The sequence below is a fragment of the Crocodylus porosus genome, unplaced genomic scaffold (assembly GCF_001723895.1).
Source record: "Crocodylus porosus isolate Cpor-Errol unplaced genomic scaffold, CroPor_comp1, whole genome shotgun sequence".
In the NCBI taxonomy this organism is placed as follows: Eukaryota; Metazoa; Chordata; order Crocodylia; family Crocodylidae; genus Crocodylus; species Crocodylus porosus.
In genome coordinates, this window is record NW_017728906.1 from 159,201,403 (window position 1) to 159,222,944 (window position 21,542).

At 41.7% G+C, this 21,542-nt stretch overlaps 2 protein-coding genes across 7 annotated transcripts in view; both read left to right on the plus strand.

Moving 5' to 3' along the window:
• Positions 1–18,428, plus strand: part of SPG20 (spastic paraplegia 20 (Troyer syndrome)) — a 23,294-nt gene extending 4,866 nt beyond the window's left edge. The window contains exons 2-10 of one of the 3 annotated variants that reach the window (XM_019530067.1): positions 1,149–1,981; positions 4,527–4,724; positions 5,609–5,704; positions 9,556–9,685; positions 10,481–10,675; positions 11,613–11,771; positions 11,875–11,965; positions 14,236–14,296; positions 16,835–16,923. In XM_019530067.1, coding sequence (XP_019385612.1) covers positions 1,151–1,981; positions 4,527–4,724; positions 5,609–5,704; positions 9,556–9,685; positions 10,481–10,675; positions 11,613–11,771; positions 11,875–11,965; positions 14,236–14,296 — 1,761 coding nt within the window. In that variant the 5' untranslated portion in view covers positions 1,149–1,150 and the 3' untranslated portion in view covers positions 16,835–16,923. Of the gene's footprint in view, positions 1–1,148; positions 1,982–4,526; positions 4,725–5,608; positions 5,705–9,555; positions 9,686–10,480; positions 10,676–11,612; positions 11,772–11,874; positions 11,966–14,235; positions 14,297–16,834 lie in introns of all 3 variants that reach the window. The other 2 variants (XM_019530065.1, XM_019530066.1) reach the window with 2 other exon arrangements.
• Positions 18,429–19,206: 778 nt separating this feature from the next.
• Positions 19,207–21,542, plus strand: part of LOC109306588 (coiled-coil domain-containing protein 169-like) — a 41,193-nt gene continuing 38,857 nt past the window's right edge. For 2 of the 4 annotated variants that reach the window (XM_019530068.1, XM_019530070.1), the window contains exon 1: positions 19,207–19,389. In XM_019530068.1, coding sequence (XP_019385613.1) covers positions 19,319–19,389 — 71 coding nt within the window. In that variant the 5' untranslated portion in view covers positions 19,207–19,318. The remainder of the gene's footprint in view (positions 19,390–21,542) is intronic. The other 2 variants (XM_019530071.1, XM_019530069.1) reach the window with 2 other exon arrangements.

Below are 21,542 nucleotides of genomic sequence, written 5' to 3' on the forward strand. Positions count from 1 at the left end.
GGTAGCGTGGAGGGGAGGGAGTGGGGTCAAGATGGTGCGGGGTGGGGACAAGCCAGGGGCTCTGGCCTTGGCCTGCCCCTCCCCACTTTTGTTGTTGCCTACAGGGCTGAAGCAGTGGTGGTGTGGGGAGGAATGGACCTAATGTGGGGTGGGGGAATAGCGGGCGTGCTGTGGTGGCAATGGGGGGAGGGAAGCAGTGGGCCTGGGCCTGGGCCTGGGGGAGAAGCTGACCCAATGTGGCAGTGGGGGGTGGAGAGCAGTAGGCCCAGCCTGATGTCGCAGGGGGAGGGAGGGGAGAAGCAAACCGCCGCCTCCTCTCTCCCACTGCCCCCTTCCCCCTCCCCCCACCATGGCAGCCCAGCTTCTCCCCATCCTCAGGCCCGATCCTTCCCTCTCCCTGGTGCTGCAGGAGGTAAAGGGGGAGTGGGCTCGGATGGAGTGGAGCACAGGGCTCCATCCCCGCGTGCTACCCCCTGCCCCCCACCCCGTCATTCCTGGCAGGCAGTTGGCTAGTTTTTCAAATATGGCTGCAGGTGACGCAACATATGTTCAGGTTCAAGTTCCTTAACTGGCTCTAACTTTCTTTCTCAAGAAGTTCTGAGTAATGTGAATGAATATATTACTGCATGTACAGGAACACGTAGTATTACATGTACAGTAGCATTCTAGATGAATAATAGATTTGCACATATTTTTTTGGTCAGATTACATAATATATTAGTGAGGAGAAACCCCTTCTAAAAGGTGCACTGGAAATACATTTCTGTCATTTTAAAGTACTCTGGAACTTCAGCTATTTTACCAGCTTTTTTGTCTTTAAAAATGAATGCATTGTGGTCTGCTGTAGTGTAAAGTCTGATTGGTACAGAGCAGAGTCCTCAATAAGTTGGAATCACCTTTTCTAAATCTAAAAGTTAACTAGCAATGTGTAACAGTAACATTAGACTTTGTACCGTGCAACTACATATCTGGCACTAGAAGATGTAAGATACACTGTAAAATGTACATTGCTTTGGATTGCTTTGCAAAAACTATTCATCTTAAAGTGTCTTTTAATTGACTGCAAGCAGTTCCTTCTGTATGACTATAAGAAGCAGGAAGCTATGCTTATAATTACAGTTATGCTAACACTGTATTTCAATTTACAGTAATGGAACAAGCACAGGATCCAGCTGTGCAAGAAAATGAAAATATTAAAGCTATTAAAGAAGAGTACAAGAAAGCCTTTTATTTTGTCAATAAGGGACTGAATACAGATGAACTGGGTCAAAAGGAAGAGGCAAGAAACTATTACAAACAAGGTCTTGACCACTTGCTCAGAGGAGTTAGCATTCCATCCCAAGGTCCTGAATGTACAGGATCAGAGTGGCAGTTTGCCAGAAAAATGCAGGAAAAGATGCAGGAAACTTTACAAAACGTTCACACTCGATTGAATCTTCTAGACCAGAATATCCCTGCTATGCAAATTAATCCCAGTGCAGTAAGTGCCTCTGTGGAGGTGCCCAAATTATACCCAGTTATTCCTGCTAAAGAAAAGCCAGAAAGGCCCCCTGCACCTACCTCTCCTATTCCACCATCTCGGCTCCCTGTAGCAGCTGAAAACACTACAACTGCAGGCCAGGGGCAACTTCCAGCTGTGAGTCCTTCATCTCCAAACACTTACTCTTTGCCAAGTGAAGCACCTCCTGCATATACTCCTCAAGCTACTGATGGACATTACACTGTATCTTATGGCACAGATTCTGGAGAGTTTTCCTCCGTAGGAGAAGAATACTATAAAAAGTGTACTCGGCCTCCTTCACTTGAAAGTTTAGGGGTAGATGCAGATGAGTTGATTTTGATTCCCCAAGGAGTACAGATTTTCTTTGTGACTCCTGATGGGCAGGTTAGCGCCCCGTCATACCCTGGATATCTACGCATCATCAAATTTTTGGATACTGACAGTGAGATGGCCCGGAATCGTCCACCTGCATTTCTCCAGGTAATGTTTGGCTTGTTGCTTAACTCGAAAATAAATTCTGTGCCTGTCATCCATTCTTGAAAAAGTGGTAGGGCTTTGCAAGTTAAGCAATTTACAGGTTTTTTTACTTCCGAGCCAAAATCTACCTTGTGTTATTGTAAAGAAATGGTTTATCAATAAAAATATTATATTCTTAGATGTCACTAATGCAAGGTATTGTTTTAGCGGATAAATGGCCCACTTTGAAAATTCCAGAGCACCCAACATTTTGAAAAATTGCTGCTTTTGAAAGATTTGGCTGTTAACAGCATTTTAGTGTTACAGATTTAGCTTTCTCATCCCTCAAATTTGACCTATTGAATGCACGTTTGCAATGAATTAAATTGGTGTAGATAAAGAGGCAGTAGACTTAAACACTCAAACCATTAATTTGGATAACTGCAAAGTTTTAAAACGTATATACATTTGTCTCAGTTACTTAAAAAAGGGATACTCCCTCCCCCATCAATGAAGGATTATTTCATATTGTATGTTCCAGTGTAGTTTCCAACTTCACTCTTGTCTTGTTGGGAAATTCTGTATGTTTTACAGCCTTGTCTATAAGTGAGAAACTTTGTAAAAAAAACAAAACAAAACAACTCTCTGCCTTCAGTTACACTGGTAGTGGGGAGTCTGTGTAAGGGGATTAGATGGTCCATTGGCAGACATGCCCAGTCTTTGTCATGTGAACTGCTCTGAGTGGAGCAGAAAGGTAAAAGCATTATAAATCCAACACCTGTTTGGCACTAGACTCAATCTACTTGCAGAGCTGGGTTTCTGTATCTCAGACCCCCCATGGGTTACATTTGTTGTGCAGTTGACAAGGTAATTGCTAGGGCTGTGTGAAGTTTGGTAGCTGATTTGATTTGGAGAAGATTCATTCCAGTTTCAGCAGCTGAATCTCTGAATCCGAATCGAATTGGGAGACCAATTTAAAAGGTTTGAATAGAATCAGAAGCCTCCAAATTGATTCGGAAAAGATTCGGCGCTGCTTCAAAGATTCAGCCACAGAGTAAACAGGCAGCAGTCCTCACCACATTGGACACGGCAGCCTCCAGTGGTAAATCTGTTATAGTGGGGGGGGGGTAGGGAAGGAGTGTGGAGAAGGGAGGGACTGGGACAAGCTGCCCAGCCAGGGTGGAGGTGTGTGGGACTCGGGTAACGGGGCGGAAGGGGGTGGGGAGGGGTGTGGAATGCAGGCGTGGTAATACTGGGAGTGGGCTATGCCCTACTGCTGCTTGCCCCCTTCTACCTGCAGTGAGCTGTGCCTGCATCGTGCTTCCCCACCCTGGCCACCACTTGCCCAGCCGGGTCAGGGAGGAAGCGGGATGTGAGCGCGGCCTCTGTTTGCCCAGCCAGGGTGGGAGGAAAGTGGGGTGCGGGTGTGGCAGTGCTGGGTGTAGGCTATGCTATGCTGTCGCTTTTCCCCCTTCTGCCCGGACCAAGCCATACCTGCATCACATGCTCCTGCCCTGGCTAGGCAAGCGGCAGCAGGGCATAGCCCCTGCTCCCAGCACTGCCGTGCCCACATCCCATGCCCCACTGCCCCAGCTGGGCAATTTGTCCTAGCCTCAACCCCAATCCCTCCCTCTCCCCTCCCCCCACCCCTTCCCGCTGCTTCCCTCCGCCCACCACAAAAGACTTGCCAGTGGAAGCAGTTGTGTCCATCATCAAGGACTGCTGCCTGCTTAGTCTATAGTTGAATCTGTTGAATCTCTGAAGTGGCTCCGAATCGTCGGATCTGATTTGGCCAAATCAAATCGCTGTCCCTCTGAATTGGCCAAATCTGAATCTAAAGTGAATATTTGCTACTTTGCACAGGCCTAGTAATTGCATCATAAATGTAAACTGGCTACATGTGCAAATTAACTATTGCACCTTAAAGTTATTGCTTAAAAATGTGTAATGACCAGAGATCCCCATCTTTCTTTTTTTAAATCCCCAACTTTTGGTTAAAAGAAGTAACCCCAAATCCACATTTTTTTCTGTGATTTAAATGTAACACCACTAATATCTATATATGTATATAGTGTTTCATTTTAGTCCTAGAAAAATGTGGATTTGGGGAAATTTCTTTTTTTTTTTTAACTGAAAATTGGGGATTTTTTTAAATCGGAGAAAACAAGGATCCCCAGTAATGACTTGAACTGGTCTCTCTCCAGCTTTGATTTGCATGTGGCATGGGAGGAAGCACAATTGCTTGGATCACACATTAGATTCAATTGTCCCTGTCCCTTTCCCTGCTTGTGTAGAGGGGGTCTCACTTAAAAGGCTGCAGTGCTAAAACATTGTCCTGTAAAAGCTATCTTGATCTTTTTCCCTATACATCTTTGGTTGTTTATCAGGAATGATGTCCCCAACAATGAAGTTTTTAGGTTCATGTGGTTCTTTCTGTTCCTCTCTTTCTATTTTTGCTAGCTTGCTTTCATAAAATTAGTTTTATATATTTCAGTCTACTGTTACGCCTGACTCATTGCAAAAGGTCTGGACCAGTATACACATTCCTTTATGTTCTTGTCCCTTGCAGGTTTGTGACTGGCTATATCCTCTTATGTGTGATCAGTCTCCTGTTCTCTGCTGCAGTTCTGGAGTCTACATGTTCCCTGACATGATGTCACAGGTGCCAGGATCGCATGTGGGAGTAGTGTTGTCTTCAGAACTCCCAGCAGCTGACAGAGAGCTCTTTGAAGATCTGTTGAAACAGATGTCCGATCTAAGAATCCAGGTAAACTCTAGGGCTGTGTTTTTTTTTTTTTAAACCAATAATGAAAGTTACATATTGTCACTGCCTAAAAGTATGACTTTGGGGGACTTATCTTACTAAGTTATCTGAATGGTTGGTAAACTGGACAGAAGAATATTCATTTCAGTACAGCCAAATGTAAGGTCAGGTCATACATTTAGAAACACAGATCATAGGCCTTTTTTTTAAGATGATCATTTAAATGATATGGAATAGAAAAGCAGTCTCGCCAACACCAGATTCAAAAGTAGTATTGTTGCAGGACTACTGTTTACAGCTTTAAAAATATGGAAAGAGTTCAGAAAATAAACCAAAATGATTGGTCTAAAAATATGCCTTTAAAATGAGAGAGATAAAGAACTCCCATCTGTTAGCTGATTGGAGAGAAGGTGACATGACTGATCTGTGAGAATTTGTAGAGACAGAAGGTCTAATATTAGAAAGTCCTCTTGTCTAGCAGATAAAAATATAACTGTATCCGGGGATTGGAAATTTGAAGTTGAATAATTTGAACTTGCAGAAGCAAGTGGGCATTGGAGTAGTATCTTAAGGAAACAAGACCACCTGCCTTTTTTAACCACCAAGACCTGACCTGAGCTCAGTACTATTCAAGCAGAACCCAGTTTTGTAATGTACTGTGCATTGACAGACTCCTGTAGTCAGGAAGAATCCTGTTTTGACTACAGTGGATTACCTTTGCTGGCACAATAGATTGTTTACCAACAGATTGTAAGATTGATTTTACTTAATAGGCAAAGTAATTCCATCCAGTACATAAATTACTGGGTGAAACTCTTTGCAGGAGTTTCCCTTTGTGGCTTAAACATTCCAGAAATCTCTTACTGTTCCCTCATATAATGTCGCAGGTGCCAGGATCCTATGAGAGGGTAGGGTTATCTTCAGAGCTCCCAGCAGATCATTTTGAGGATATATTAAAACAGATGTCTGACCTCACAGTTCAGGTAAATTCCAGGGTTATGATTTTAAATTTAAAGTAAAAGATGTAAATTGTCACTGAATAACAGCTGTTTAAACAGCTTTTATAAAAGTGTCTCAGGTTTTGGCAGTAGACTGGTAGTTGGGGCATGCTCTTCCACAAAGAAAATCCAAATATGAATCTTGACTTGTCTCTAATCTAATGGCAGCATGAAATGTTGCAGTTTTGCATTTGGAAAGGAGAATCTTCTACTCCTGTGGTGGTGGTGGGGGAACCTCTCTGCCATAATCTGTCTCCATGTGATGATGGGGCACTATTAAACACAGTCTAAGCATTTTAGTAGTAGTATTTCAAAACACTGGAAATCCCCAAGGTTCTGCAATGTATTTTTTTCTGTTTGGTGCTAACAGCGAGTTGGCCATGATGGGTACAGAAGGCCACTGAAGGAATAATGGGGAATTTTTTTAAGACTTCTAAATTTTAGACTTTCATATTGAAAGTATTTATCGTGAGAGAGATTAAATGGAACAAAAACACACCTATGAATTAAAGGATAATCCTATTCAAGTTTTTTAAAATTATTATTATTATTGTTGTTGTTTCCAAAATGCCTATCTTCTAAAAGTGTTTCTTTTATAGGCAATATTCTCTTTAGAACTTGTACTAGGTTTTAATGTTTGTAATACAAACTGAAAAGACTATACCTTTAAAAAAAAATCAGTTACCAAATTGGCAATATTACTGTGGAAAAAGTTGCATAGTGTTTAGTGCCTACTATATACTCAGCCCTGTGCAATGCATACAAGTCATCAGTCACAGCTTTGAAGAGCTGTGATCTAACAAAATGCCATAATGATCTAACTGAATGCTTTGCAGAATACGATATGTTCTGAGAAGTCCAGAGATGAGGGTAACTTCAAAGGTAAAATATAACATGCCATTTTTTTCTTGGGGGGGGGGGGTTAAAATTAGAAATGTCAACTTCTGTGAGCCTTGGAGACTTTTTATGAAGTTGTAGGTGCAGTGATTTGTTTCACTTTACAGAAAGTAAGGTTAGGAAATTTATTGAAAAGGAAGGGGAAGAAGGGAAGGAAACGAATAATTGAGAAAACTGATGTGCATCTTGGGTTTGAAAGTCACGTGGGAACAGAAAGCGACCTGATGTGTGGGCACACTTCTAATAGGACATTTCCTCTTAGAATCATACATGTCCACTTATGGTTCAGTAACTTCATTTTAGTTGAAAACTAACTTTGTCAGTATTTACTAGGAGAGTATAGTTTTCTGTTTTAAATCACTATAAATTCTGGTGGTATTTTTAAATAGTAGAAATACATGGCTTCTTTTTTTAACTGTTAGCCAGAAAGCAGTAGGAATTAAACCCTTTGTATATATTGTCGTTAATGTTTCTGTTGAGATTACACTTGCCACATGATCATGGTCAATTTTGCAAAAGTTGTAGATGTTCCATTCTTTACAAGTGATTGGCTGATGACACCAATTTTTAAAGTTCTGTGTTGTTTCTTTTACTGATAAAAGATTGCTTTTTCAGTTTCGAGAATTCTGATTTTTTTTTTTCTTTTGAAGTTGCATTCTGGCAGCCAGGTATTCATGCTACTTTAACAGGTATTAAGGCAGAATGAAGGGCAGAGTGGCACCAGAGATTTAATTCATTCAGTGAGGTGTAAGGTTTTAGATGTGATAGATTTTAGATGTGACAGCCTACTTCATCAGAACTAACTAATTCTCCGAACACGTGTTTAGCAAGAGATGGTGGAAAGCCATATAGAAACATTATTTGTTGGCCTACAGTTGTTCAGCTAATCCCATTTTTTATATAGTGCTGGTAAAAATCCATTTACTAGTTGTACATAGTGACTTGACTGATAGTGACATACATTTCATTTTACATTGCAAAATAACCTACTTTTGCTGCACAGCAAATCACCTTAAGCAGTTTATAGCATTGAAAATTAGTTGGTGATACAAATAAGGCATCCAACTATGTATATATTAAGGTTTGTGTATATACCTTTTTAGGGGAAAATTGAGCAGAAACCTATATTGTTAAATAATAAAAAACTTGGACCTTTGGTCATTCTGTTACTGTACTAATTAATATGCTGAATTTACTGACATCAAAATAGTGTGGCAAGACTGGGTAAATCTCTGCCTACAAATCATTATAGATGTCTTGTTAACTGTCTGTAGCATGTTACTTAATGTCTCGAGTTGTTGAATGACAATAAATAGGGTCTCATCTTTTTTTTTTTTTTTTAATCCCTCTCTGTCATATTTCTTTAATAAACAGTCCTGTTTGTGGCCTTCTCTCTTCTCCCCCTTTTTCTTTTTTCTAAAAGTACTTAAGTGGCTCTAGGTATTGAAATTAATTTCCTTGTGCTGTTCTGTATTTTTGACTCTTTATTTATGTTTGCATTTCTAGATGATAACTATATTGGCTCTTTTCCATTTCTCCTAGACAAATCTTCTTTCACAACATCAACCAATCCACTTTTCAGCTACTTGTATTTGACCTTCTGGGTACTTAAGTTGTACTAGTATGATTTTTCTCTTGGGACTGGCAACTTAGTCCAGGAGAGCATTCCTCTGTCCTCTACTTGGAACTAGAGTCCATTATACAGTGCGTATGTACCCTTAATAAATGCAGCAAAGTTGCTTCTATGAAAAACAGTCATCGAGTTGGTAACTGCTACCTTTGAGTGATGGGCATTGCTCTCTAATCCAAGGTCTTTAGCAAATTGGGGATGAAGACAAATGGTTAACCTACTCAGCCTGAAAAGGAAGGCACCATCATGCACAACTGTGGAGATTTTCTGGCTATAAAAACATCAGGAGAACATGCTGTGAATAACTCCTCTTATAAATAAATTTGAGTGGGGAGGATGAGAGCAACTTCCTAGAAAAAGCTGCATTCTTTTGTTGCAGCTGGACTTTCTGAATAAAGATAGAATATTGGAGACTTCTGCTTACATACTGGACATCAGCAAAAATTTAGTTCTGCTCTTAGAAAACAAAATGAATAGGTGGACATGTTTCTCATTTTTCATGCTTTTTAATATGTGCTGAGATGCATTTGATAAAGTAGTTAAGCTGAGTTACTTCTGTTGGGAAGTAAATTGTTTACCTTGCTGCTGGACCAAGTAATTCTGCAGGAAACATTGTTTTAAATTGTTTGTAAAACTCTTTTTTATTTTTTTTTAAAGCCGTCTTTCTGTGCGAAAGCCACTGAATCTCTTGCTGCACATTACACTTAGTATGTGTTATGGGCATTTAAAATGCAAGCAGCCATTCGCTTAAGCAATAATGCACGCTAAGTGTACTCGTGCAGAAAGTTAAAACTCTGATATAAGCAGTTTGTCTAGTTTGTGTTGAGTAATGTGTTCAGCTGTCATGTAGCTGTTCCATGGAAATAATTTGAACAATTTGTGGTCTTCACGCAATTGTGACATCAGCCAGGGTTCCCTCTGCTGTATCACATCCTACATAGGACAAGGAAAGCCATGCATGTCAGGAAGAAAGATCTGGGATCTTTCACTTTTCAGGGTCCTCCAGGATCAAGTTGAAAGCCGGCTGCCCACAGCCATGGGATCACGCCAGAACCAGCCCAATTCTCTGATGCAATGCCAGGGCTGGGACCAATAATCAGCAAGTTGTGCATGTTGGAGATTGTAGTAAACATTACTGTATGACTGTTCAGAATGCATTCTAAATTTAATACTGTATAGATTTAAGATGGACTGTCTCGTACAACAAGGCCCTCAGTCAATTTACCTGAAAAATAATATACTCTGTATCCAGCTACATAGCATACCAGTAGGTTGCGCTAACTAATTTGATGTATTTTTCTTCCTTCAGCCTTCGGAAGCTTCAAGTGATGTGATTAACCTGGCCCAAACTGTCCATATTCAACCACAGCCTGAAAGTGGGGAGAGAGAGAGAGTATTGCCAGAATGGAGTGAGAAAGTAGCCCATGGAATCTTATCAGGTATTGCCAAAATAAAGGATTCCTGTTTTTGTAAACTTCCTTCCAGTAGTGTTTTAAACCATATTGTTTAAACTCACAGCTGCTAATAAGCCCTAATTCAGGCCACTTGTTATAGTCCCTGTGAGATGCTTATGTTAATGAAAAATGTCTGTCCTGTTTTTTCTTAAAGATAAATATCCTTGATTCGGTCCTTAATTTGTCATGGCAAAAGCACGAATTTGTCAGATTTACACCTCCAGCACAACCTTAAGGCCTGTGTTGCCTGTGTTGTGACCATGGGTCTTAATGGGGTTCAATTTGAATTGGTTATCAGAAAAGTAATATTTAGACCAACACTGCTTGTGTGCAAATGCTCTTCTTTCTCAAGAGCTTTCTCCAACTGATCATACCTTGTTGCTGTGTATATAAGGAGACTGGAATGTGACATTTGGAAAGCAACTAACACCTAGGAATGTGTCGCTATTATCGTTGACCTTGCTAATACAGTGAAATGAGTAACCTGGATCTGTATGAAAATTAAGCTGGATGAGGACTTGCTAGTTCTGTCTTAAATCAAACAAGATGAAGATGGGCTGGAGGGGAAGTGGGTGAGAGGAACCAGAAAATAGTACTGCTGTAACTAATTTGTATTAGCACCTCTGAGAGGGAGTATAACTTCCATCTGTAGTATAGGTATATAACTTAATGTTACTAGATCAAGGGCTGGAAGGAGAGAGAGAAAAGAGCTTGTCAAAAGCTTTTTTGACAAGCCTATAAATATTACACATCTTAAACAAATTTATTTTTGTTTTGAAGGGGCATCCTGGGTAAGCTGGGGCCTAATAAAAGGAGCTGAATACACTGGCAAAGCCATCCACAAAGGAGCTTCTAAATTGCGAGAACACATTCAACCAGAAGAAAAACCTCTGGAAATCAATCCAACTGTAGCAAAAGGGCTTCATGTGGCAAAGCAAGCTACTGGGGGAGCTGTGAAAGTCAGCCAATTTTTAGGTAATTCATTCTGCATTTGAATAAAACATGGACTTTTTGCAGGAACTAGATGAGGGACAGAAATGACCTGATTTGCAGGTCAGCTAGTTGTTCCTGTCTATCACCTGTTAGATCAGTTATCCCTATTTTTTTTACTGTATCTGGCCCTTAGATGGTCTCTTCTAAACCCATAGGTCAAGCATGTTGCTCTGATATTTCATGCAGCCTTAAATTCACTTTCAAATATACAGGTTAGAATCAACTTGGCTGCACTGAATTCAAAAACTGACTAGTCTCATTATTGTTGAAAGTTGTCAAGTTTTACTTATTTGGCAATTACCTGCATTTTAAAGGTTATAGTCATAATGCAGCATTTAGCTTGTAGCTGTCAACACATCTGGACCAGTGTAGAAAATGTCTTCAAATCTTGCTATTTAAAATTAGACCAATACGTCAGTATTTAGACATCTTGGTAAGAAAGGGCCTGGTATTTAGAAGTGCTGAGCAACCCTAGCTGCCAGTAATTTCATTCTCTTTGTTTGTTTGTAACTTAGTAGTCTCCTGGGGCCAAACTGATATACCTTGTGGTGCACCTGGAGGAGTCAGTCCTAGTAAGAGACAACATATGGCATTGCATTTACATAGAAAAGATGCAGAAGAATCTGTATTAGATATCCAGGTTCATTTTTGACTTCTATTTTATGCTTAGTTCCTTAAGTACAAGGTCAGCTTTTATTTATTTATTTTTTTAAAAGAGGGGATTGCTTGGAAACTCTGGAAAGTAGGCTATTTCTGTACTTAAATTTGAATGTAGAAGGCTATCATTAACTTAAATGGAATAAGAGTGCAGTAGGTTTGGGGGGCTCAATAGAACTCCAGTGAACCAACAGTTTTCCCTAAAGTTTTATAAGAGCTTTAAAGAGACTTAATTTGAAAATGTATTTGTATATTTTGTTAGTTGAAGGGGTGTGTTCTATAGCAAGTTGTGTTGGAAAAGAGTTAGCCCCACATGTGAAGAAACACGGAAGCAAATTAGTTCCAGAGTCCCTTAAGAAGGACAAAGATGGGAAATCCACTTTTGATGGTGCCTTGGTGGTAGCAGCAAGTGGAATTCAAGGTAACAAGAAAAGAATTTTCCAAATTACGTATCATAAACTATATAACTAACTTTAATTTATCAGTGTGCTAGCCTAAAGTAAGATGTTTGCTTACTCTTACAGGATTTTCAACGGTGTGGCAAGGTTTGGAATCTGCAGCAAAATGCATTGCTAAAAGTGTTTCTTCTGAGACTGTAGACACTGTCAAACACAAGTAAGTTGGTTCTATCAGGTTTAAAATTGGTCTATACCCTGGATTACGCTATGGTTTATATAAGGATCTTGGCAAATACACAGACTTCTCTTCTCACAGGCTAGTAGTTTAGGAAGCCTCGCTGTACTTTGCTTTAGCCATGCAGTGAATGGTTGGTTGTGGGTTTTTTTGCTTGTTTTGTTTTTTGTCCCCCCTAGTGTGTGAATAGTAGCAGACATGCCCTTTACCTAAATCATGAAACTGAACAAATGTTCCTGTTGGATGGTGTTTTGTTTTATTCTAATCCCTGTGTCAATATTTCTGTTCCACCATGCCAGAAATCATGAGAGAAACTTTTAAAAAAATCAGGAGACTGGCACGTAAATATTGAGATGCTATTTTTGAAATGTGTGTGGGGGGGATGTTATTTGTGAAAGTGTTGGGGGTTGTGGGTGTGTGTGTGGGGTTTGGAGCCTGGAGAGGGGGGTCCCCACACACTGGCAGGATGTGGGGTACTGTGGGGCAAGAGTGAGAAGCAGCAGCAGGGCTGGATGGGCTGTGGGTTGGGGGTGAGTGGCAGACTGACAATTACACACAGAAACATTGACAGAAATATAGCTGGTAAGTGGAGGGAAAAGGATGGGGGAAGAGGGTAGGAGGGGGAAGATCAAGCCCCTGAGCTCAGCCATGCAGTGCCATTGCTGCCTACCAGACAGGCAGGGGACATGAGGCGTGCTGGCTGCGCAGCACATCCCCTGCCCACCTGGTGGCAGGAGGCACACTAGGGTTGCATGGCTGAGTTACCGGGGCAGGGCAGCAGGGTGTAGAGCCCCAGCCTGTAGTGGGCAACCCGTCTCTGCCCTGTGGGGGGCACATACCTCCATGTCTCCCCCAGGGGTGTGCATTGCTGTGAGGGAGCCGCACCCTTCCTCTGTGCCTCTGGAGGACCTGTCCTGACCCAAGGCTTCATTCAGCCCTACCCCACTCCCTCCTTCACTGCAGAGGCCCGATCTGTTTCCTCTTCCCCACTCCCCCAAGCCCTTTCCCTCCACTTACCAGCTGAGAAAATCCTGAGATTTGAGGGTTGGATTGAGAGATTGTGAGCTGGAGTTATTTTGACTTTGAAATCCTGAGTCTTGTGATGGTTTTGCAACAGTTGTCATTACTGCTGTGTTCTAAAATATTTTCACGAGGTGTTAGAAATCCTATTCAGATTTTGATCTGGATGTTACAACATAGCATCATTTTTCTTTTCTTTCTTTTTTTAAAGTACTTAGTCCACAAATACTTCACTGTTTTTTTAATTACTTAACTCTAGCTTTACGAAACTGAAGCGGTAACTACCAAAGTTCTGAGGAAGTAGAAATAATATGACTATATAAGGAAGGGTATTCCTTTTCCCACCTACCTGTACTTGGAAGTGTTAAAGAAAACCTTGGAAGGGTTTTGAAGGAGGAAACTTCAATTATAGGCAGTAGCAGTTGGGTGAACAAGGGAGAGTGTGACTAGAGCTTTTTCATTTATGTTGGGCATAGAAATAGATATTGCAGAAGCAAATAGAATGGAGTGGTGGGGAAGGGTGAAGGATTTGGGAGCATTGCTTACTAAACTGATGGGAAGACAGATGGTAGAAATTGGAGATGAGGAGATATTGAAGAGAACTGTTTGAGCAGATGGCAGAGATGAAAGCATGCAGGAGGTATCCAGGTGCAGTGGATAAGATTGAAAGTGGGAAGTTTCTGTTGTGATGCATTACAGACTGATGACTGAAAAGGTACTCCTGCATTGCTGGGAGCGCTACTTCATAGCGACAGGTCTCTTTTTATAAGTAGACCCAAGAATACCCAGTGGAAAGCTGGGTAGAATACTTGTAAGTGGCCTGGAAAGAAAATAATTGATGTCTTTGTAATATCCTTATGTCTAGGGTACTTAGTTTTAAAAGATGTTTTGTTGGCCTCCCTCTGTATAGGAAGCATCTGTAGTAGGTATACTTAAAATATTGGCAGTGGGCAAACTGGTTCTTTGTCCCTTTGTGAACTAGACATGTCCAAGTAACATTATATAAATGTGAGAGTAACCATCCTGCTTCTCACTGAGGTCTGTTTCTCTTCCATATATCACTAGAAGAGTCTGACCTATCAAAACTTCATCTCTCATCTCTGCCAATCTAATGGAATGGTAATCACTCCACTTGCTCCAAATGGAATGATAATTATTTCTAACAAGAAATGGCTAGAGGGGTTGTATCCTGTTGCCCTTTAAAATCATACTAATGTTTGTTTCTATTTTAGATATAAAAATAGGAAACATGGAGATCAACAATCAACGGCTACTAAGAGTGAAAAGCACTAAGTAACTTTAAATCTTGCGGTTAGCTACAGCTTGCATTATTTGATGATTGAAGATTATTTCTTCTACAGGACTTTTAAAACACTTCGTGGAGTTTCAGTGTAGATGAGGGGTCCTCAACCCTGGCCAGTGGAGCGGTCATCCAGACCTTTGGGCTCCCAGCAGGTCTGAAAATTTGGCAGCAGGGGAGCTAATATTAATTAGGAGTCCTAGTATCAAAATTCCAGACCCCTGGAGGACTCCCATATGCTGCATAACCTGGCTTTTCGTGCTATATCGCAGCGCTGGCCTGGCATTGAGGGTTTGCAATGCCTGATCCTGCAGACCAGCCCCACACCACTCATTCAGCCCAGAGGCCAAAAGGTTGTGCACCAGTGATTTAGATGGCAGAACAGATTATTTTTCTTTTGTATCACCCTTCAGGAGTTTTTTATTTTATTTTTAAGGCCATGATAAATTCAGTTAATTTCATTGCTAAATTGGGCAAATTAAGCATAATCGATGCAAAGTTAAGAGAAAACCATGTTTCCACTCAGCTAAAACATTGGATTTAGCATCTTGGACTGTAATACTCCCTTGGTACCCCATTCTCTAGAACCCTTTTTTAAAAAAAAGGGAGAGATCTTGGAATGTTAAGTCCAGAAAGCCTGCAGGTTAGTGGGAAAATGACCTTAACTTGCATCTAGCACTTCACTTGCCACTGTAATTCCGTAAAGGCAAAATCATTATGTAGGTGAATTAATAATTCTGACATTGGAATTAAATTTACAATACGTTCAAGTATACCTACAGAAGTAGTAGCTGTTTGGATATCACTATACTATATACTAGTGTGCTTTTTTCAGTGCTTTTTTTGTTTATTTTTTTTATTTGAGCGGGGTGAATATTCAGTACTTCAAATAGTAAGGCTTAGGAACAAAAATAAATCAATTATATTCTTGTGCACTGGATGATGATGTAAGTGCAGCTATGACTGTTGAAGCTCTAGCAAACTGACTTAATGTTTCAAAGGTGGAAATAACTAATCAAGCTGGTGAATATGTATTGCTTTTTGCTGTGAAACTAATTCTGTGATCTGCCTTCATAATTAAGGCTGCTACTATATCAACAAAGAATTTGAAAGAAACATACTACAGGCTTTTCCTATTGAATTTTAATGTTGGTTTCAGCTTTCAGCTCCAAGGGCTGATCCGCTAATATTAAATAAGGACCTGGATTTTTGTATTTGACACACATTTACCTTTTATTCTCAAAACAAACGAGCAAAAAAAAAAAAACCTGACCCTGATATCCTAAGGGTATATTTATGGATTAAAAAGAAACCCCTGCCATTTTTGCCAGGTACATTAGAGAAAGTTATCAAGAGCAGTGATGCGAGGGCACCCTTAACACAGCTTCACTGTCCAACTACCAGGTTGTGTAGCAGGTATGCTTCTCTGGTACTCAGGAGTATGATGAGAAATATAACTTTTGATCAAATTACTAAAGGCAGCAAAAAATTCTGTCCCTGATGAGCCAGGCCTCAAAGGAGGCAGCAGCAAGCATGGCTTATAGGCTGTAATTCCAGTAGTCAGCTAGGTGAAATTCCAGAGTTTGCTAAAGCACTGTCTAGCAGCTTGCCTTATGTGGACTGCGGTGTTCTTTAACCATATCAAACTCTTCTGTAAACTAGCTGACCCTACATGCTAGGGAAACTTCTGAATGGAAAGATCTAACTTGCCTACCTGTTTAAGCTATCACATTAATATAAATAGGGCAGACCACAGACCATCATTGGGGCCTATGCCTTAATATTTGGCTAATCTCGCCTCTTGTGCAAGTCTTTTAATACAGTGGGGGCCACCTTTTCTGGCAGGTGTGCCACAGGTAAGCTCCACATGCTCCCTGAGTACCACTTTGATTTCGGCTTAGTCTGCTGCACTGTACTGTATGTTCCCTGCTTGACTTGTTGCTTTGTTTCCTTCTCTCTGCCCTGTGCTTCCTGATCTGTTCTTTTGCTTTATGGTATCAGCCCTGTCTGTTGCTGTGTTCCCTGGTCTCTCTCTGCTCTGCTGCATACTACACAGACTGCCTGTGCCACCAGACATGAATGCCAGAGGTTGGCCATCCCTGCCCTAATGCAACAAGGAAGTGCAGAGGGAGCTACACACTAAGTTTTCCCAGGGATTTGTATGAGGTCTCATTTCCCATTGTTTCCTACAGTTGTAAATAAAAATAAAAAGGAGAGGGGGAGTACTGGCAAGTTTTCCATCCCCCAGCATCATTTATGTCTAGGTCCTGAAGAATGTATGGAACAGGACTGAGGAATCATTGATGTTCTGACACTGGTAAATGTTCTGAAATTAATGAGCACTACGATAAATTAATTTTAGCAACTTTCAGTATTCCTGTCTTAAATATTTTAACAAAGCTCATTAAAGAACCAAGGCTATGTTCTTTCATATTCTTTTGTGTGCATATTCTTTGGAATGAGCTCAGTTCTCCTTTCCTTAAAATGAATTGGACTACTTTTCTCACCTATACAACCACTGTATTTTTAAGGTATGGAGATGATGCCGGCCATGCTACAGATAACGCTGTGAATTCTGCAATCAACGTAGGAGTGACAGCATTTAACATTGACAACATTGGCATCAAGGCTATGGTGAAAAAAACTGCAAAGGAGACTGGCCATGCTGTGTTGGATGAATATAAAGTACTGGAAAAGGAAAAGAAGGAAAAAAAGGATGAAACATGAAAGCACCGAATTAATTTCTTAAAGCCTTACAGTATAGAGTTAACTTACTTAAATATTGCTAACCTGTAATTTAACATAAATTTATCTTTTATTTTTTTAACTGTTATTGAAACTTGCACTTGAGATGTAGTACTTTTCTCTTTCTTTAGCCTTTCCTCCAGTGATGTGGCAGTCTAACCACTAGAAGACTATATATTTGCAGTGAATTGTGCTACCTTTAAAAAGAAATTTCCAGATGCACTTTTTTCAAAATATTAAAATGCAGCACTAAGATAAATAATATAATCTTAATTTATTCTGACTATTTTTGTAAATTCATAGTTGCAGAGATGGCACTGAGTTAAAGCTATTAGAGTTTATAATTATATTTTTCATTTTGGTTTTAATTAATTTCAGCAAGCCAGAAAGGGCATAAGATCAACAATTACATGAGTATTAGCAGGACAAAAGACTATTCTCTAGAACCCAAGAAATAGAATCCAGAGCTAATTTCAGCAGTACATATATTTATATAAGACCAAAACTCATAAGGAAATGAAAGATGAGGCTCAGGTAACTGTAGCCACCCTTTTTTGAATTAAAAGCTTATCAGATTTACAAACCAAAGATTTGACTACATTGTTTAAAGTTACAAGTCACCTTTGAAAGAGAAATACTTGAAAACCCAGAAATAGTCAATAGAAGGAACATTAATCATTTTGTGAGAGCTGAATTTTTGTTTTCTTTTCAAATTCAGCCCTATATAAACCAGACTATATTTCCTTTGATCATAAGACCGTAGACTCCAGCTAGAAAACTGTTCTGAATAAAGGCTTTCATTGACCTTATACACGCTCTGCTTTACAATTAAGCTACTATAATAGCAGTGTCTTCAGAAGGATCTGTAATAGTGTAACAATGGATAGTGTTGCCCTCTAATGGAATGTAAATGAATTTCATTTAAATTGTTTAGTGCTAGATCCTGAAGCAAATACTGAAGGGCAGTATCCTTACTAACAGGGAACTTTTCAGTCTTGTTAAGAGTACAGGGTTAGGACATGACCGCACAATTTAAGCGCTGGAGGAGGGAGAGAAACACAGGAAAAGTAACTTGCTTTATTTTGCCAGGTTTCTAATGGGAGAAGAAATTGACATTTCTTGTACAGTTTGCTGTATGGCAACTCCATACATTGGGTTTTGTGAACAATCTATGAGAGACTGTGCACAGCTACTGGCTTAAAAGTTGTGTGGTGGGTTTCACAACCCTGATATGCTCTAATCTTGACTGAGTCTGCACTGCGAACAAAAGTGCCGTGTTTATAATCCATCAACAGTCCATCCTAATGGGAGCTGCGACTTTTATACATAACTGGCTGTTAAGTGATACATACTGATCAGACTTCAACATATACAGCTATTAAAAAAATAAATAATATATATATACAGAAGGAAGAAGTGGAGCATTTTTGGGTGTCTGTTGCATGCATGCACCTGGTGGTTACTCCTTTGTCCTCAGCTCCTCATCACCACATGAAGCACAATTTATGGAGTCTCTTATTGAATTGAAATAAAATTGGTCAGAGACTTGTGTGTTTGGCTTGATTTATGATTCAGAGCTAGGGACAAGCTTTCAGTTGGGAGTCAAAGAGAAAATGTGGGCAGCTTCCTCCGTGACAGACTAGACCTCTATCTTCAGTCGTGTCCCCAGGAGCCCTGGCTTGTACAACATCTGTTCAGCAAGGTTTTTTCCCTGACATTTTTATACTAGAGAAAGCTGGGGAGTGGATGGGATTAGGGTGCCGCAGAAAGTATAACACCAGGTTCCTTGGGAAGATGTGACATCTTTTATCAGACTCTTTTAAGGCTCTGCAAAGATTGTTCTGGGCACGAATGCTTTTCTTCAGGTATAGAGGAGCACAGGCCCGGTCTGCTTCTGCAGCTCATGCCTGCAAATTCTGCAGCTCTGCTCCCCACAGCGCCTGCACTGGCGCATCCCGCGGAAGCTGCTCGGACCGTGTTTCCTTGTTTACAGCGTACTCCGCTGTTACTGTCCCCAGCAGCCGATTCTTGTGGGGGCGGGGGTAGCCGCGTGGGTATGCAAGCAAATACGGTAGAGGGTGAGCGGCCCCACTGCCGCTTGACTCGCAGGGGAGAGGAACCTGACGGAGCTGCCACGTGGCCAGCCGGCCTGCCGCACTGGAGGGTAGTCACGTGACCCGACACCTGCTGTTGCTGGTGGCGCGTCACGTGAGCGTCACTCCGGGCGACGGCGTTCGCGTCTCCAAGGGCGACGGCCGGCGGGCGGGGCCATGGGGGAGGTGGGCGGCGAGCGCGACCCCGAACACCTGCGGCTGGAGCTGGGGCAGGAGGAACGGATGACGTAAGTGGCGGGGCGGAGCCTCAGGCTGAGGGTCCTGTGGGCGGGGTCAGGCTGAGCCGGGAGCTGGGGGGCAGGAGGGGGAGGTGCCTGGCTGGGCGGGGAGGTGCCTGGCTGGGCCAGGAGGTGGGAGCAGGAGAGGAGGCAAGGGCAGGCAGTGGGAGCCAGGGAGGGGCAGAGCGGGGCCGCCCTGCTGGGCGCACAGGAAAGGGCAGGGAGCATCACTGCCTGCGGGACATGGCCTCCTCCAGCAACACCCAGCGCCCGGCCTTCTTCCTCTGCAGCCACTGGCTGGGGACCTTCCTGGGAAGCGTGCTCACTCCCAGGGGGTGCATCCTGCCACTTGTGTCAGCAACTCTCTCAGCAGAGGCCCCTGTGAGCCATCTCACAGTTGTGACCTGCCACCGGCCCACGTAGAGGTCACCGTTCAGGCCCAAGATGAGACTCGCTGGGTTTTCAGTTTGCCCAAAGGAAAAGGATAAATAACGCCCCCCTCCCCCTCGAAAACTTTTAAGAATGTCAGGGACTCAAACCCCAACTTCCCAGGTCCGTTGTCTGACTGCAAGAGACAGGCAACACCAGCAAGGTCTTATCTCAAAGCTCTTTATTGAAGCATGCATACAACAACAAAGAGCAGCCCGTCTCCTCTAAGAACCAGCCCCCCTTGATAAGAAGTAAGCAAGTTTATATAGACAGTTTTGCGTCACAAATTCTACACTTAATTGACTCAACCTCTATGGCTAGTTAAAAACTTTTAGTGCGCGTGACACGATACAGTAGGTGGGAATTTCCCACTGTAAGAGAAAGCAAGATATCAGGTTAGTGTGAGAAAACTTCTAATTAGTTCAAACTGTCTTTTGGCTACATACTGGTTTTGATATGTTAAATCAGGGAGGAGGATTGCATCCCTGATTGTGTCAGCTGTGTCTTTGAAGCACTGAGTCTGCTTTGTAGATTTATCTGTGGTCTTGTTAATTTCTACAGCTACACAATAATAGGCTTTGAGCAGTTCTTACGCATAAGCATCTTCATGCAATCATCAAACGTGCAACTTCTTTTCAGCACTGTTACTTATGCTAGTGAGTTCAAGGTAGGTTTAGTTTGTACCATCCCTATTTATCAACTCATATTCCAAATGTCATCCTGCATACCGAGAGTTCATGATTATCCTGTTTATGGCCTCTCAGCAGTATTTTTCTTTGTTGACTTTTGGGCCTGCTCTCAAACATCATATATATCAAGAACTAAGAACATGAGAAGCTGTATTTAAAAAAATCATTGGTGGACTCTGGAAGCCAAGCATTTAGGAGTCAGGAAATGCCCAAAACGTCTGTGCAATTGAATGTGCCTCCTGTGTGCTGGTGCGTTACACTACAGTCTTTTGATTACATGAGCACGTACTATGTTTTTTTCTGTAGGACCTTTGTTGCATTCAGTATTTCGGTTGAAGGTGAATTGGAGATGGTTGGTGAAGGAGAGCAGCATATGCAGGACCCCCATTTAATTTGTTGCAGAAATTGGAAAATGTGCAGTGACAGAGATAGGATGGTCTCCTGGTTAAGCCTGATTCAGTATGCGCCATCCTTTCTGTGCACTGAGACGGGGTCCTGGGGGAAAGAGTAGTGAGAAGTATGTGATCATGTAATTAAACCCTTTGTTGTAAAGCATACATACCAGGGAGCTGAGTTAGGATGTCAGAGATTACTGACGTTTCCTAACTTGAATGTTTGACTTTGGAATCTTAGGACTTTTCTTTTAATGGAGTTGAATGTCTGTGAGAATGTAAGTATGTGGCCACAGTATGCTCACATATTGTATACACACGGACCTCTTCAAAACACTGAAGTGAATCTGAAGTGTGCATTATATGTGACAAATACAGTAAGAGCAATTTGCCGCTTACTGAGCAAAAGGAAAAGTAAAATCTATGATCTAAAGCGGGGTTCTCAACCTTTTTTATTCCATTTGCCAAGGTCGATGGCTTGTCCAGACCCGCAACCCCCTGGCCCTGCCAGTGCCCAACCCACAGTCCCCTGCCAGTGCCCCTCACCCCCAAGCCACAGCCCCCTGATTTTTTGGCCATGTTGGTTTCCCTCATTCCTGATCCACAGTCCCCTGCCCCCCCACCCCCCAGTTCTGCTGGCGGGGACCCCCAG